Genomic DNA, 18,198 nt, shown 5'->3' with positions numbered 1-18,198 from the left:
TAAAATCTATGAATTATCATATCATTTATGGTGAAAACCAGTAGGCCTAAATTCCAGGAATTTATATTTTGTTTATTTAAATAAATGTATTTATTTAATAGCGTTATTGATTTATTACTTATTAATTTAAATAAATAAAAAAAAATCAGATTTTTGCTATCAGTAATGTACATTATGGTCTTTAGTGTTACATTTCCTGTTATTTAGTTAATGTTGATTGCATTATTTTAGTGTCACGTTTTCTATTGTTCCACCTGTATTATGATGGTGGTTATCAGTACATTTTAAGGTACAAAGCAGATTTTGTTATTTTAAGTACTATTGGTATATTGACATTATTTAACTGGAGGATTTGCACCTGCCCACACTGCCAAAAGAACCAAAACCTGGTTCAATGACCATGGTATCACTGTGTAATTACTGTGTGATTTCATGTAATATTCTAATGTTTTGAAATCCTGTTTTTGTGGGATTTATGAGCTGGAAGCCCAAATTATGTACAAATAAACAACTAAATACTTGAAATCGTTTAAGTTGTGGGCCCTGAATCTATAATCTATGGAAGTTTAACGTTTTGAATGGAATTATGGAAATAAATAAACTTTGCCATGATATTCAAATTTTTTGGAAAGGGTCTGTATATGGTTTTTATTATATATATTAAATATATGGTTTTAAATTGTACAATATACAGGCAACAATATGCCTGTCACAAAACAAACGTTAGTTTGGACTCGTTATGTTTCGTCATCGTCTGCCTTCGTCCTTCATTTGTTGTCACAGACACTATGTTCAGCTGTGCACTCATCAATCACCATCATTATCACCTGTATATGTTCAGTACTGTTTCAGTTCAGTGTCCGCCGGTGTCGTCAGTGTTATGGTTGTGTTTGCGTGGCTGTCTATGTTTGGATTTACCTGTGGATACTACTTAAGCCTGTCTTGGATCTTCATCTTCTTCGTTGTGTGCTTAAACAACCAACCTTGTGACAGAACACCGGACCAAACAAAGTAAATAGTGACGTGTTTGAAAGTTTTCTTTTCTTTTTTTGTGTTCAGTGTTTTTTTCCATTGTAACCCCTTCTTGCACCATGGACTTTCCAGCATTGAAACTTTTGTGCTTTGAGCAGGGTGAACGCTCCCTTGAGAAAAAGAGTTTTTGGATCTCGCCCATCAAACCACATTCCTGGAAGACTGCCTGTGCATGTTCCTGCGTGTCGGTCTCAACACTGCCACGCGTGCACGGTTGTCCGGGGAGGTATTTTGAGGAAGCTTCGCAACATATATGGAGTGGGTGCTGGCGTCCTGCGGATCAGCCGTTCACCGTCGAGGATGCTGCCAGCCCTACTTCCCATCCAAAACCACCCAGACAATAAGGATCGAAGGCCTGAGCCCACGGCAGATAGCACGAAGGTGACCAACGCGACGTACAAGCAGGGCCCATCGCAGAGGGAGTGTTGGTGAGGAGTAAGCCCTGCCCACCCCGTCCGCTATTGAGAGTGAGTTTCTGTTGACTTTAAAGGACACTTGTTTTGCATTTGGAGAGGAGGATTCCCCGTCCCCTTTGATCCCGCCTGAATCAGAATCTTCATCTTCATTTTCAGACCTGCTAGCCCCTCCCAGCCCCCCTCTTCCACCACCTCTCCAGACTATTTTGAACGCTCTATTAATTATTATTATTATTATTATTATTTTTGCATTGGATTTCAGTCTCTTCCCCAGTCTTCAGCCATCTGTGCCACCCAGTTATCACCGTTTCCCTTAAGTCCCTTGGTATCACCTCTGCCTCCTCTCAGTAGCGTGCCACCACCTCGGACCTGTCGGGAGCTATCTCTTCCTTGGCATGAGGAGCCTGAGGCTCCACCTCTAGCCTCGGTGTGCAACGCTATGTCTCGACCCGTCACCCTGGCTCCTGCGCTCCTTCCGCCCTCGACCTTAGCGTAGATCATCGGCCATTCGGCCTTCCCCTTTCCCTCGACATGTTGGCTCCACCTGGGTCAGACATCACTCTGTTTCCGCTGCTCTCTGGTCCGCCACCCCTTCGGCTGTGGTTTGCCCCACCCCACCTTAGGTTCCGCCTCCATCCTCGGTCGCTCCAACTAACCCTCAGACCTCTGGATCCCCCCCTTTATCTCGAAAGATCGTCGCTGCAGCTCCGTCGTGGCCACCAAGATCTTCGCCATCTCTCCACCATCTCGGCTCATCGGCTGCGCGGTGGGCTCCATCTTCGCCGCCATTGCCTTCGGTCATCCCCCATGGTGACCCTCATCAGTGTTCCTCCATGGCTTCTCCCTCCATCAACGCCACTATGGGGCACTCCCCTGGCTGTGGCCTAGATGAAGAACCATCATACCCTGCTCAAGGTCATCCCCTGGCTCACTCCATCACCACCACCCTGGACTTGGTGGTTCGTCCTCCTCACGGTCGTCTGTCCACCTCCACAGCCTCCTCCTGCCTGTCTGTGCCATCCCTTCGCCAGCCCTCTTCACCATCCCTTCGCCAGGCCCCTTAACCATCCCCTCATCCTCTTTGCCGCCTCTTCTCCATGGCGCGAGGTCGCGTCGACCCAGGAGGGGGTGTTCTCACAATCACATTCGTTTGAAATCGTTATGTTTTGTCATAGTCTGCCTTCGTCCCTCATTTGCTGTCACGGACACTAATTATGTTCAGATGTGCACTCATCAATCACCATCATTATCATCTGTATATATACAGTGGGGAGAATAAGTATTTGATACACTGCCGATTTTGCAGGTTTTCCTACTTACAAAGCATGTAGAGGTCTGTAATTTGTATCAGAGGTACACTTCAACTGTGAGTGACGGAATCTAAAACAAAAATCCAGAAAATCACATTGTATGATCTTTAAATAATTAATTTGCATTTTATTGCATGGCATAAGTATTTGACCACCTACCAACCAGTAAGAATTCCAGCTCTCACATACCTGTTAGTTTTTCTTTAAGAAGCCCTCCTGTTCTCCACTCATTACCTGTATTAACTGTACCTGTTTGAACTCGTTACCTGTATAAAACACACATGTCCACACACTCAATCAAACAGACTCCAACCTCTCCACAATGGCCAAGACCAGAGAGCTGTGTAAGGACATCAGGGATAAAATTGTAGACCTGCACAAGGCTGGGATGGGCTACAGGACAATAGGCAAGCAGCTTGGTGAGAAGGCAACTGTCGGCGCAATTATTAGAAAATGGAAGAAGTTCAAGATGACGGTCAATCTCCCTCGGTCTGGGGCACCATGCAAGATCTCACCTCGTGGGGCATCAATGATCGTGAGGGATCAGCCCAGAACTACATGGCAGGACCTGGTCAATGACCTGAAGAGAGCTGGGACCACAGTCTCAAAGAAAACCATTAGTAACATACTACGCCGTCATGGATTAAAATCCTGCAGCGCACGCAAGGTCCCCCTGCTCAAGCCAGCACATGTCCAGGCCCGTCTGAAGTTTGCCAATGACCATCTGGATGATCCAGAGGAGGAATGGGAGAAGGTCATGTGGTCTGATGAGACAAAAATAGAGCTTTTTGATCTAAACTCCACTCGCCATGTTTGGAGGAAGAAGAAGGATGAGTACAACCCCAAGAACACCATCCCAACCGTGAAGCATGGAGGTGGAAACATCATTCTTTGGGGATGCTTTTCTGCAAAGGGGACAGGACGACTGCACCGTATTGAGGGGAGGATGGATGGGGCCATGTATCGCGAGATCTTGGCCAACAACCTCCTTCCCTCAGTAAGAGCATTGAAGATGGGTCGTGGCTGGGTCTTCCAGCATGACAACGACCCAAAACACACAGCCAGGGCAACTAAGGAGTGGCTCCGTAAGAAGCATCTCAAGGTCCTGGAGTGGCCTAGCCAGTCTCCAGACCTGAACACAATAGAAAATCTTTGGAGGGAGCTGAAAGTCCGTATTGCCCAGCGACAGCCCCAAAACCTGAAGGATCTGGAGAAGGTCTGTATGGAGGAGTGGGCCAAACTCCCTGCTGCAGTGTGTGCAAACCTGGTCAAGAACTACAGGAAACGTCTCTCTGTAAAACGTGATCTCTGTAATTGCAAACAAAGGTTTCTGTAACAAATATTAAGTTCTGCTTTTCTGATGTATCAAATACTTATGTCATGCAATAAAATGCAAATTAATTACTTAAAAATCATACAATGTGATTTTCTGGATTTTTGTTTTAGATTCCGTCACTCACAGTTGAAGAGTACTATGATAAAAATGACAGACTTCTACATGCTTTGTAAGTGAGAAAACCTGCAAAATCGTCGAAATAGTTGTTCTCCCCACTGTATGTGACCCTAGATTACAAAACCAGTCACAAGTCGCACGGGTATATTTGTGGCAATAGCCAAAAATACATTGTATGGGTCAAAATTATAATTTTTTCTTTTATGCCAAAAATCATTAGGATATTAAGTAAAGATCATGTTCCATGAAGATATTTTGTAAATTTCCTTCCAAAAATATATAAAACATATATTTTTGTGAGTGAATGCAGCACAATCACGAACATAAATGGACAACTTTAAAGGCGATTTTCTCAATGTTTTTTTTTTTTTTTTTTTTGCACCCTCAAATTCCAGATTTACAAATAGTTGTATATTGGCAAAATATTGTCCTATCAATGGAAAGCTTATTTATTCAGCTTCCAGATGATGTATAAATCTCAATTTCAAAAAATGCACCCATGTGACTGGTTTTGTGGTCCAGAGTCACATATGTTCTGTTTCAGTTTGGTGTCCGGTGTCATCAGTTATGCTTCTGTTTGCGTGCCTATGTTTGGATTTGCCTGTGGATACTATTAAAGCCTGTCTTGGATCTTAATTGTGTGTTTATACAACTAGCCCTGTGACATTGCCTTTGCATAATACCTAATACCTGTCACCACTGTCACACATTTTAACTTAAAAAGGGTTCTCCAATGTGATCATGGGTACATAAAAGTATATTTTATGAGAAATGTTCTCATATGGAATCTGCATTGCATTCTCAAGAAATCCTGTTTTTGAGCACTACATTCACAGAAATGTTTAGGGCTGTTTTATTTGATTTGTAAATGGGCTAAATGATTTAACCATGCTTGCAGTAAAACCGAAAAGCATCAGTTTCAGACTCTGTTAACGAGACTTTAAAGTAGTGCAGCGTACACTGTTTCCTGTGATGTATCTCTGGATGAAAAGCAGTGATAAAGTATTGATTGTTGTTGCCATGGGGATTATTTCCACCGGGGAATCGTTTTCAAGAGAAGTGATCATATTTCTACTTACTTCACTCATTTACAGGGATCTGTGTAGACCACCAGAATCTATATCCCCTCTGAAGAGAGATGCTTTCTTCAATTGACTCATCACAGCAAAATTCTATCCGGATTAAACTGAGATGACTAAGTGTAATTGAATTTAATGCCATGCCTAATAACTATTGTCACATCTTTCATTCTCCCCCTTTCCTCTCTTTTTTTCTCCTTGTTTGTGTAACCTTTCTATTTTGTCTCATCTTTTTTTAAAAGCAAAATTTCACCTAATGGTGGTTTGTTATAGGCCTACTTCATAACATAGAAAACCTCACCATGCAAACAGCAACGGCATTTAAAGCCAAAATGAAATGATTTAGTGAGGATAAAATATTATTACCCCCTAATTGTCATTATTTTGGATTTGCCTCATTGATTTGATGTGCCACATAATTATTGATGTGCCATATAACAGCTATTTACCATGAAATCCACGAAAGGAACAATTAAAATGTTAACTTGCCAATTTTTTTCTCTCTCAAGGTTTTGTGGATAACAGGCTTTTCAGATGAGCCTGCATTTTGAATGATCAAAGAGAAGAGGAGAACCCCTTTTCCTGTGTCTCTCTCTGTCCATCTCATGAGCAGCCATGCCTGTTCTCTCACCTACCACAGGTACTTCATACAGCAACTGTGATGCTCTCATTAAATAAACTCACTTGATCATCATATTAAAAAAACACACAAAAAATATTTATACATAAAGAAATTAATAGTGAAAGATTTTTTTTTATTATTCATGTAATTCACGTTTTATTTTACGTGGAAGCAACTGTATACTTTAATATTATAAAACATATTCTGAAACATGGCTAGGGTATTTTTTCAATGGTATTGGTGGCTTAAAATATTTGTTTTTGTGTGATGTTACCGTACAAACACTAATAGGAGTCAGTAATCCTGATGTATCAGTCAACGCAACAGCTATTATATTTTTCATTATTCAAACTCTTGCATGCTGCAGGTTTACATGAGATGCTAGCCCTCCTCACCTCCCAGCTGCATCCAGAAGCTAATCATAAGGAGGACCTGGTCTTCCTCAGGGAGGTCTTCAGTGAGAGGAGCCTCAGCTATCTTATGAAAGTGCGTAATGCTGGAGAAAATGTCTAATATCTTAATAGTGTTTATGTGAATGATTATCAATCTGTACTGACCTGTCTTGTAGATTCATGTGCGACTGAGGCAGTTCCAGCTCCAGAGTCCGACCCCAGTGTTCCATAGCGCATCCTGCCTGGCCGAAGACGTAAGTGTGTGTCATCTCTACCCTCATGCTGCAAACAATCAAATCCTCATTATAACTAATATACATATCTCTTCATAAGATTTTATACAATATACACCCGTTCAAACAGATACTTGACTCAATAGTCAAAAGTATTATTGATTTAACTGCACTTACACTATTGGATGAGAACTGAGCTGGATGATGACACTGTTTACTGCAGAACTGCTTAAACGATGAAATTAACTTATTTAATAATTGATGATCTTTACAGTGGAACTGAATCAACACTGAACTTCAGCTGAACAATGACACTATTTTCTTTTAAAGCTGCTGTACAGCCGAAAGGAATTCTGTTTGCATCATTGAATCATTTTCCTGTCATTTTCGCTGTAAAGCTGATTTGAAACAATCTGTATTATATAAAACACTATATAAATAAAGGTAACTTGACAAGATATTAATTAAAAAAAAAAAAAAAAACAGCAAAACAGTAATATACATTTTTTACTGTTTTCTATTTTAAAACGTTTTAAAACATTTTAAAATGTAACTTATTCCAGTGATTGCAAAGCTGATTTTTGATCAGTCATTACTCCAGTCATCAGTGTCAGTGATCCTCCAGAAATCATCGTAGTATGCTCATTTGGTGCACATGAAACATTTATTCTTATTATTATTAGTTGGTAACAATCTTACTGAACCCAAACTTTTTAATGGTTGTGTAGCCTATGTAAAACAGCAACACATTTTAAGCAATACATTTATAAAATTGAGGATTTATTTTTTACTGGATAACACAATATGTATAAAACAAAAACAGTTGCTTAATTCAGAACTATTTCTATGGCAGAAATAGTAATAGTATGCTAGTATGCATTTTCAAATTCAGCAAGTGATTAAGACACTTTTTGTACAGGGGCGGATCTAGAAAATAATTTATTAAGTGACAAGGGGGTGGCATGAGGACTGTGAGCAGTGGCAACACCAAAGCAAGCAAGCATTTAATTATCTACACTAAATCTATTGTCAGGGGGAATAACTAAACAGTTAAACAGTTTAAGACAGCAAAAACAACACAAGAGAGTCAGGATGTCATGGGTGCAGATGTCAAATCCTCAGCAGCACCTGAGACTGCAATGGATGAGATGGAATAGAACCCAGGCAAAAAGTCCAGTGAATAAATCCACAACTGGCGAGGAAAGTATTCCAAGAACAGGCAGGAACTGGAACACAGGAAACAGGAGAAAAGAACTGCACAAGAAAAACAGGACGTGAGCACCACAATGATCCGACAAAGACAGAGTAAACACAGCAACTATACATAGAGGAGCTGACGAACCACAGCTGACGCCGATAGCTCATCAGCGATCATGAGTTTTCCAGCAACGCAGGTAACGGACACACACACAAAACCTGACAGGATGAACTCACAGCTGTGACGAAATCTAGCGCAATATGGGACCAAGGTCTCAAAGGGACAGACAACGGCTGAAGGAGTCCCACCGGAGGCTGAATGAACTACGAATGTCACGAGCCATAGATTGCCACTAGAACCACTGCTTAACCAGAAAAATCGTACGATTCACCCCTGGATGGAACAATGACCCCACCAGATGACATCAGACTGCAAACTCTCAGGCACAAACAAACGGCCCGGTGGGAAACCAGACAGAGGCTTTACCCCTTTTAAGGCATTGCGAACCTTCGACTCAATCTCGCAGGTGACCGCAGAAACGATCAGTTTCTCTGGCACAATAGAATCGGGAGAGGACGGACGTTCGTAATGATCAAAAATGCGAGACAAAGCATCAGACTTGATGTATTTAGAGCCCGGACGGTACGAAATGGAAAAATCAAAACGACCACAGAATAGAAACATCCACTAAGCCTGCCTAGAGTTTAAGCGTTTAGCAGATCTAATGTACTCTAGGTTCGTATGATCAGTCCAGACGATGTAAGGCACCCCCGAGCCTTCCAACCACTGAAGCCACTCCTCCAACGCCAGCTTGAATGCCAACAACTAAGTTACCAATGTCGTAGTTACGCTCAGCAGGTGACAAAAAATGCACAGAGAGAGTCAGAGAGGCGACCAGTTTGCTGTAATTAAGAATAAAATGCCAGTAGAAATGGGCAAAGCACAGAAATCTCTGTGAGTCTTATCGGGAATCTGAGGTTGGCCAAACCAACAAAGCCTGAATCTTGTCGGGATCCATGTGCACCCCCTCGGACAAGACGAAACCCCAAGAAAAGGACTGACTGTGCATGAAAAATGCATTTCTCCGCCTTGACAAAAAGCCCTTTCTCAAGCAGCCTCTAAAGCACCCACCTGATGTGCTTAACGTGTTCCTGGAGAGATGCAGAAAATATCTATATGTCATCCAGGTAAACAGATATGAACTGATCAACCATGTCTCTCATGTCTCTCTCCCAATGATTGCTTGGAAGACCGCGGGGGAGTTAGACAGCCCGAACAACATGACCAGATACTGGTGTCAAATGCAGGTATTAAAAGCGGTCTTCCACTCATTCCCCTCCCTGATGCGGGCCAAATGATACATGTTGCGGAGATCCAACTTCGTGAAAATGGAAGCCCCATGCAACCGCTCGAAGGCTGAAGTCATTAAAGGATATGTATTCTTTGCCGTAATGCTGTTCAAACCCCGATAGTCAATACAAAGGCGCAGGGAAGCATCCTTTTCCACAAGGAAGAATCCTGCACCTGCAGGGGAAGTGCGGATGAGTTTGGCTGCAAGAGAATCAGAAATATATTTCTCCATGGCCTCCCATTCTGGAACACAAAGCGAATATAACCTGCCTTTAGGCGGAGACATACCTGGCAATAAATCTATAGCCCAGTCATATGGACGATGTGGAGAAAGAGAAGCAGCCCAAGACTTACTGAACACTTCCTTCAGGTCCAGGTACTCAACAAACAGCGATCTGTTGCCAATTGATGTGAGGGTTATGGAGGGAAAGCCAGGGGTGACCTAGGACTACTGGAATGAGAGGAGAATTTATTAACAGGAACCGTATTCAGTATGATTACCAGATGTGATGAGCTTCATCTGACCTGTAGCACGGGTGATGGACGGCAGAGCTTGACCAATGAGAGAGTTGACAGATATGGGATGAGAAATTGTAACCACAGGAATCTTAAGCTGCTGAGCGAGAGTGACATATATGAAATTACCAATGTCTCTAGAGTCCAACAATGCTTGCCTGGTATTGGGAGTGGTGGCCCATTGCAGTCTGACTAGGAGGAGAGTGGCTAAAGAGGATTTTTCAAAAGTCACACCACCCGTCAGTAACCTCGGAACCACCTGCATGGGTTCCGGATCTAGACTGACCGTAATACTGGAACACTTACCCTCTGGAACAAAATACTGATGCACACGCTGATCATGCCGTCATAGATGGGCATCAACTCGAATAGCCAGCTTGATAAGTCCATCCTGATCAGTGGGTAAATCCAGTGCAAATCGATGGCATGGTCTGTAACCGAGCGGTTGCTTTGATGTAAATCCACCAGCACCTGGGCTGTGAAGCGCTCAGTCAAACACCCTCTTCATCTCGTCAATGAAGGCCTGTAATGAGGAAAAGCCTGGTTGTTGATTCTGCCAAACCTATGCTGTTGCAAGGTTGTTAATGAATGCTGGGAAAACGGATCACGATTCCATTTATTTCCATTCAAACTATGGACGGAAACTGATATAAAAACATTAGGCTTAAAATATTCCCTATCCTGTGACTCCCTATAATCGACAACATTAATATCACAGCCTTCATATTTCAGTTTAAATGGCTGAAAGTTTAGAATTTGCAGTTAGCATCATAAATTCATTAGGGGTCCAATTCACCTTTGTTGCTTGTACCCCTAATAACAAAATATCAATATCCAGGGCACCAAGACACTGTCTATAAATCACTTCAGCACATTCTAAAGTTCATTATAGGTCTATCACTACTACATAAAGGAGAGTTTATTAATATTATGTGGGCTACATGGATGACATAAAAATAAGAAGTTTTAGTGCCTCAAGTTTACAAGGCCATACAAATTCCTTTATGCATGCATAACATGTTGTAGAAGACTCCACAACAACATTAGGAAACTTTAAAATAGCATAATATGGGTCCTTTAAATTAGTTAAATGAAGTCTTAAGGCAAAGAGTTATGAGAGAATGAGATGCGTGTGAAATCAGTGTCTCTGTCAGCAGCAGCTGGTTTTAAAGGGCCCCTATTATGCTATTTTAAAGTTTCCTAATGTTGTTGTGGAGTCTCCTACAACATGTTTGCATGCATCAAAGGTAAAAAAAACTGTTTAATTTCCTCATAATATACATTTTCCCATCATCACATTTTCAATGACTCTCAAACGACTCGTCAAATGAATCAAGCGATATACTCTGCTCTGATTGGCCAGACAGCTCAGTCTGTTGTGATTGGCCTGCCGTGTACAGCGCGTTTAAAATAAAAACGCCCACTGCCATAACAACGTCAGCTTTGCTTGTCCTGAGGCTTCCTACACTGTAAACTAAACCAGAGAATGTCTAATAGGAAGAGAATTGGCACTCTCTGCTTACTTCCGGTTTCTGGACTGGCTGCAGTAACACGCCTCTGTCCATGCGGGGGCGCTCGCAGGCGAGTGCAGAATGAATGGCGCTATACCCATCAAAATCCACTTTTCTCAGGATATATTTTTTTTTGTCTAGTAATTAGGGGCCAAGCCCCGAAGGGGCAAGGCACCTATTGTATCTGTTAGTTTTCTTATTGTTATTAGGGGCCAAGCCCCGAAGGGGCAAGGCACCTATTGTATCTGTTAGTTTTCTTATTGTTATTAGGGGCCAAGCCCCGAAGGGGCTGAGGCACCTATTGTATCTGTTAGTTTTCTTATTAGGGGCCAAGCCCCGAAGGGGATAGCCCCTATTGTATCTGTTAGTTTTCTTATTAGGGGCCAAGCCCCGAAGGGGCTGAGGCACCTATTGTATCTGTTAGTTTTCTTATTAGGGGCCAAGCCCCGAAGGGGCAAGGCACCTATTGTATCTGTTAGTTTTTAGGGGCCAAGCCCCGAAGGGGCAAGGCACCTATTGTATCTGTTAGTTTTCTTATTATTAGGGCCCGAGCACCGATGGTGTGAGGACCCTCTTGGAATTGCTCTGTTTATTATTATTATTAGGGCCCGAGCACCGATGGTGTGAGGACCCTCTTGGAATTGCTCTGTTTATTATTATTAGGGCCCGAGCACCGATGGTGTGAGGACCCTCTTGGAATTGCTCTGTTTATTAGGGCCCGAGCACCGATGGTGTGAGGACCCTCTTGGAATTGCTCTGTTTATTAGGGCCCGAGCACCGATGGTGTGAGGACCCTCTTGGAATTGCTCTGTTTATTATTATTATTATTATTATTATTCTCCGCATTGAATTGCATTTTTGAGGGCCTAAACATGCTCGAAAACTTACGAAACTTTGCACACGCGTCAGAACTGGCGAAAATTTACATCTGATATAGGTTTCAGAATTGGACGGGGCAAAACGGCTCGATAGCGCCACCTATAAAAGTTCAACGGAGTGCGCCTCCCGCAACGTTCCACGTACGTGCACGAAATTCGGTACATACATGTAATGAACTAATACCTACAAAAAAGTCTCTTGGAGCATAGCCCTAAACACAACAGGAAGTCAGCCATTTTGAACTTCCTCTCAGATTTTTGTGCAGTTTTTGACATTTTCAGGCCTCGTACTTTAACGAACTCCTCCTACAGTTTTAATCTGATCATCTTCAAATTTGGTGAGTGTAATCTTAAGGCCTTTGCGACGTTAAATTGCGAAGATCTTGAGTTTTCGTCAAAGGGCGGGTCCTCGGCGGCCTGACAAATTTCGATGTTTCGCCATGAAACAGGAAGTTGCTGTAACTCAGGCATGGAATGTCCAATCTGCCCCAAACTTCACACTTTTGATAAGCGTTCTGTCCTGAACACATGACCATGCTCATATTCAGTTACAGTCATAGCGCCACCTGCTGGCAACAGGAAGTGACATGTTTAACACTGTTATGGACTCCTAATAACATATAAAAAAGTGCCAGCAAGTGCTAAACATGCTAACAACATACTAGAAGCATGCTAAAACATGCTAGCAAACTCTTAGCTAAGTGCTAAAGCATGCTATTATTGCAATTAAATAGGAATTTGCTGTAACTCAGGCATGGAATGTCCAATCTGCCCCAAACTTCACACTTTTGATAAGCGTTCTGTCCTGAACACATCTACATGAGAACATTCAGTTATAGTAATAGCGCCACCTACTGGTAACAGGAAGTGTCATGTTTAACACGTTGATGCCATTCTAGCAACATGTTAAAAATGCCATTGACTTCTAAACATGCTAGAAACATTTTAAAACATGCTAGCAATACTTAGCTAAGTGCTAAAGCATGCTAATTCAATGAAACAGGATGTTGTTGTTACTCAAGAAGGCAATGTCCAATCTGCGCCAAACTTCACACTTTTAATAAACGTTCTGTCCTGAACACATGACCATGCTCATATTCAGTTACAGTCATAGTGCCACCTGCTGGCAACAGGAAGTGACATGTTAAACACTGTTGTGGACATAAAAACATAAAAAAAGTGCCAGCAAGTGCTAAACATGCTAACAACATACTAGAAAAATGCTAAAACATGCTAGCAAACACTTAGCTAAGTGCTAAAGCATGCTATTGCTGCAATTAAATAGGAATTTGCTGTAACACAGGCAAGGAATGTCCAATCTGCCTCAAACTTCACACTTTTGATAAGAGTCATGGCCTGAACACATCTACATGAGAATATTCAGTTATAGTAATAGCGCCACCTGCTGTCAACAGGAAGTGACATGTTTAACACTGTTGTGGTCTCCTAATAACATATAAAAAAGAGCCAGCAAGTGCTAAACAGGTTAGTAACATACTAGAAACATGCTAGCAAACACTTAGCTAAGTGCTAAAGCATGCTATCACTGCAATTAAATAGGAATTTGCTGTAACCCAGGCATGGAATGTCCAATCTGCCCCAAACATCACACGTTTGATAAGAATCATGGCCTGAACACATGTCTATGCTCAAATTCAGTTATAGTAATAGCGCCACCTACTGGCAACAGGAAGTGACATGTTTAACACGTTGATGCCGTTCTAGCAACATGTTAAAAATGCCATTGAGTTCTAAACATGCTAGAAACATATTAAAACATGCTAGCAATACTTAGCTAAGTGCTAAAGCATGATAATTCAATGAAACAGGACTTTGTTGTTACTCAAGAAGGCAATGTACAATCTACCCCAAACTTCACACGTTTGATAAGAGTTATCTCTTGAACACATGTCCATGCTCATATTTAGTTATAGTCATAGCGCCACCTGCTGGCAACAGGAAGTGACGTTTAACACTGTTCTTGACTCCTAATAACATATAAAAAAAATGCCAGTAGGTGCTAAACATCCTACCAACATACTAGAGACATGCTAAAACATACTAGCAAAGACTTAGCTAAGTGCTAAAGAATGATATTACTGCAATTAAATATGAATTTGCTGTAACTCAGGCATGGAATGTCCAATCTGCCCCAAACTTCACATTTTTGATAAGCGTTCTGTCTTGAACACATGACCATGCTTATATTCAGTTACAGTCATAGCGCCACCTGCTGGCAACAGGAAGTGACATGTTTAACACTGTTATGGACTCCTAATAACATATAAAAAAGTGCCAGCAAGTGTTAAACATGCTAACAACATACTAGAAACATGCTAAAACATGCTAGCAAACTCTTAGCTAAGTGCTAAAGCATGCTATTATTGCAATTAAATAGGAATTTGCTGTAACTCAGGCATGGAATGTCCAATCTGCCCCAAACTTCACACTTTTGATAAGAGTCATGGCCTGAATACATCTACATGAGAATGTTCATTTTTAGTAATAGCGCCACCTACTGGCAACAGGAAGTGACATGTTTAACACGTTGATGCCGTTCTAGCAACATGTTAAAAATGCCATTGAGTTCTAAACATGCTAGAAACATGTTAAAACATGCTAACAATGCTTAGCTAAGTGCTAAAGAATGCTAATTCAATGAAACATGACTTTTTTGTTACTCAAGAAGGCAATTTCCAATTTGCACCAAACTTCACATGTTTGATAAGAGTTCTGTCCTGAACACACATCCATGCTCATATTCAGCTATAGTCATAACGCCACCTACTGGCAAGAGAAACTGACATGGTTAACACAGTAATGCAGTACTAACCACATAATTATTGTGTACTAAGCATGCTAGAAACAGACTAAACATGCTAGCAACACTTAGCTGAGTCATGAAGCATGCTATTATCACCATTATACAAAACATTTTGTTACTAACTTTGACATACTCTTACTATATATACCTCCTTAAATGTACATTTCCCAACCATGCTCTGTCTTCCTAAAGCCACCGAGTGTTGATGGCACGGGTGCGAGGGCCCTTTCATCGCTGCTTGCAGCTTTAATTATTATTATTATTATTATTAGGGCCCGAGCACCGATGGTGTGAGGACCCTCTTGGAATTGCTCTGTTTATTATTATTATTATTATTCTTCTCCGCATTGAATTGCATTTTTGAGGGCCTAAACATGCGCGAAAACTCACGAAACTTTGCACACGCGTCAGAACTGGCGAAAATTTACATCTGATATAGGTTTCAGAATTGGACGGGGCAAAATGGCTCGATAGCGCCACCTATAAAAGTTCAACGGAGTGCGCCTCCCGCAACGTTCAACGTACGTGCACGAAATTCGGTACATACGTGTAATGACCTAATACCTACAAAAAAGTCTCTTGGAGCATAGCCCTAAACACAACAGGAAGTCAGCCATTTTGAACTTCCTCTCAGATTTTTGTGCAGTTTTTGCCATTTTCAGGCCTCGTACTTTAACGAACTCCTCCTACAGTTTTAATCTGATCATCTTCAAATTTGGTGAGTGTAATCTTAAGGCCTTTGCGACGTTAAATTGCGAAGATCTTGAGTTTTCGTCGAAGGGCGGGTCCTCGGCGGCCTTACAAATTTCGATGTTTCGCCATGAAACAGGAAGTTGCTGTAACTCAGGCATGGAATGTCCAATCTGCCCCAAACTTCACACGTTTGATAAGAGTTATCTCTTGAACATATGTCCATGCTCATATTTAGTTATAGTCATAGCGCCACCTGCTGGCAACAGGAAGTGACGTTTAACACTGTTCTTGACTCCTAATAACATATAAAAAAAATGCCAGTAGGTGCTAAACATCCTACCAACATACTAGAGACATGCTAAAACATACTAGCAAAGACTTAGCTAAGTGCTAAAGAATGATATTACTGCAATTAAATATGAATTTGCTGTAACTCAGGCATGGAATGTCCAATCTGCCCCAAACTTCACATTTTTGATAAGCGTTCTGTCTTGAACACATGACCATGCTTATATTCAGTTACAGTCATAGCGCCACCTGCTGGCAACAGGAAGTGACATGTTTAACACTGTTATGGACTCCTAATAACATATAAAAAAGTGCCAGCAAGTGTTAAACATGCTAACAACATACTAGAAACATGCTAAAACATGCTAGCAAACTCTTAGCTAAGTGCTAAAGCATGCTATTATTGCAATTAAATAGGAATTTGCTGTAACTCAGGCATGGAATGTCCAATCTGCCCCAAACTTCACACTTTTGATAAGAGTCATGGCCTGAATACATCTACATGAGAATGTTCATTTTTAGTAATAGCGCCACCTACTGGCAACAGGAAGTGACATGTTTAACACGTTGATGCCGTTCTAGCAACATGTTAAAAATGCCATTGAGTTCTAAACATGCTAGAAACATGTTAAAACATGCTAACAATGCTTAGCTAAGTGCTAAAGAATGCTAATTCAATGAAACATGACTTTTTTGTTACTCAAGAAGGCAATTTCCAATTTGCACCAAACTTCACATGTTTGATAAGAGTTCTGTCCTGAACACACATCCATGCTCATATTCAGCTATAGTCATAACGCCACCTACTGGCAACAGAAACTGACATGGTTAACACAGTAATGCAGTACTAACCACATAATTATTGTGTACTAAGCATGCTAGAAACAGACTAAACATGCTAGCAACACTTAGCTGAGTCATGAAGCATGCTATTATCACCATTATACAAAACATTTTGTTACTAACTTTGACATACTCTTACTATATATACCTCCTTAAATGTACATTTCCCAACCATGCTCTGTCTTCCTAAAGCCACCGAGTGTTGATGGCACGGGTGCGAGGGCCCTTTCATCGCTGCTTGCAGCTTTAATTATTATTATTATTATTATTAGGGCCCGAGCACCGATGGTGTGAGGACCCTCTTGGAATTGCTCTGTTTATTATTATTATTATTATTCTTCTCCGCATTGAATTGCATTTTTGAGGGCCTAAACATGCGCGAAAACTCACGAAACTTTGCACACGCGTCAGAACTGGCGAAAATTTACATCTGATATAGGTTTCAGAATTGGACGGGGCAAAATGGCTCGATAGCGCCACCTATAAAAGTTCAACGGAGTGCGCCTCCCGCAACGTTCAACGTACGTGCACGAAATTCGGTACATACGTGTAATGACCTAATACCTACAAAAAAGTCTCTTGGAGCATAGCCCTAAACACAACAGGAAGTCAGCCATTTTGAACTTCCTCTCAGATTTTTGTGCAGTTTTTGCCATTTTCAGGCCTCAAACTTTAACGAACTCCTCCTACAGTTTTAATCTGATCATCTTCAAATTTGGTGAGTGTAATCTTAAGGCCTTTGCGACGTTAAATTGCGAAGATCTTGAGTTTTCGTCGAAGGGCGGGTCCTCGGCGGCCTTACAAATTTCGATGTTTCGCCATGAAACAGGAAGTTGCTGTAACTCAGGCATGGAATGTCCAATCTGCCCCAAACTTCACACGTTTGATAAGAGTTCTGTCCTGAACACATGGCCATGCTCTTATTCAGTTATAGTCATAGCGCCACCTGCTGGCAACAGGAAGTGACATGTTTAACACTGTTATGGACTCCTAATAACATATAAAAAAGTGCCAGCAAGTGCTAAACATGCTAACAACATACTAGAAGCATGCTAAAACATGCTAGCAAACTCTTAGCTAAGTGCTAAAGCATGCTATTATTGCAATTAAATAGGAATTTGCTGTAACTCAGGCATGGAATGTCCAATCTGCCCCAAACTTCACACTTTTGATAAGCGTTCTGTCCTGAACACATCTACATGAGAATATTCAGTTATAGTAATAGCGCCACCTACTGGCAACAGGAAGTGTCATGTTTAACACGTTGATGCCATTCTAGCAACATGTTAAAAATGCCATTGAGGTCTAAACATGCTAGAAACATGTTAAAACATGCTAGCTAATGTTAAAACATGCTAGCAATACTTAGCTAAGTGGTAAAGCATGCTAATTCAATGAAACAGGATGTTGTTGTTACGCAAGAAGGCAATGTCCAATATGCGCCAAACTTCACACTTTTAATAAACGTTCTGTCCTGAACACATGACCATGCTCATATTCAGTTACAGTCATAGTGCCACCTGCTGGCAACAGGAAGTGACATGTTAAACACTGTTGTGG

At 41.4% G+C, this 18,198-nt stretch overlaps 1 protein-coding gene across 1 annotated transcript in view; it reads left to right on the top strand.

Moving 5' to 3' along the window:
• Positions 1 to 5,806: 5,806 nt before the first annotated feature.
• mpp3b (MAGUK p55 scaffold protein 3b) overlaps positions 5,807 to 18,198 on the top strand; it is a gene marked incomplete at its 3' end in the record, with an annotated part of 82,418 nt that continues 70,026 nt past the window's right edge. The window contains exons 1-3 of the mRNA XM_081392911.1: positions 5,807 to 5,930; positions 6,280 to 6,398; positions 6,481 to 6,558. Coding sequence (XP_081249037.1) covers positions 5,906 to 5,930; positions 6,280 to 6,398; positions 6,481 to 6,558 — 222 coding nt within the window. The 5' untranslated portion in view covers positions 5,807 to 5,905. The remainder of the gene's footprint in view (positions 5,931 to 6,279; positions 6,399 to 6,480; positions 6,559 to 18,198) is intronic.

Source organism: Scardinius erythrophthalmus, assembly GCF_964197995.2.
Source record: "Scardinius erythrophthalmus genome assembly, chromosome: 18".
NCBI lineage: Eukaryota > Metazoa > Chordata > Actinopteri > Cypriniformes > Leuciscidae > Scardinius > Scardinius erythrophthalmus.
Note: the sequence above shows the minus strand (reverse complement) of the source record. Positions and strands in the feature narration are given on the sequence as shown.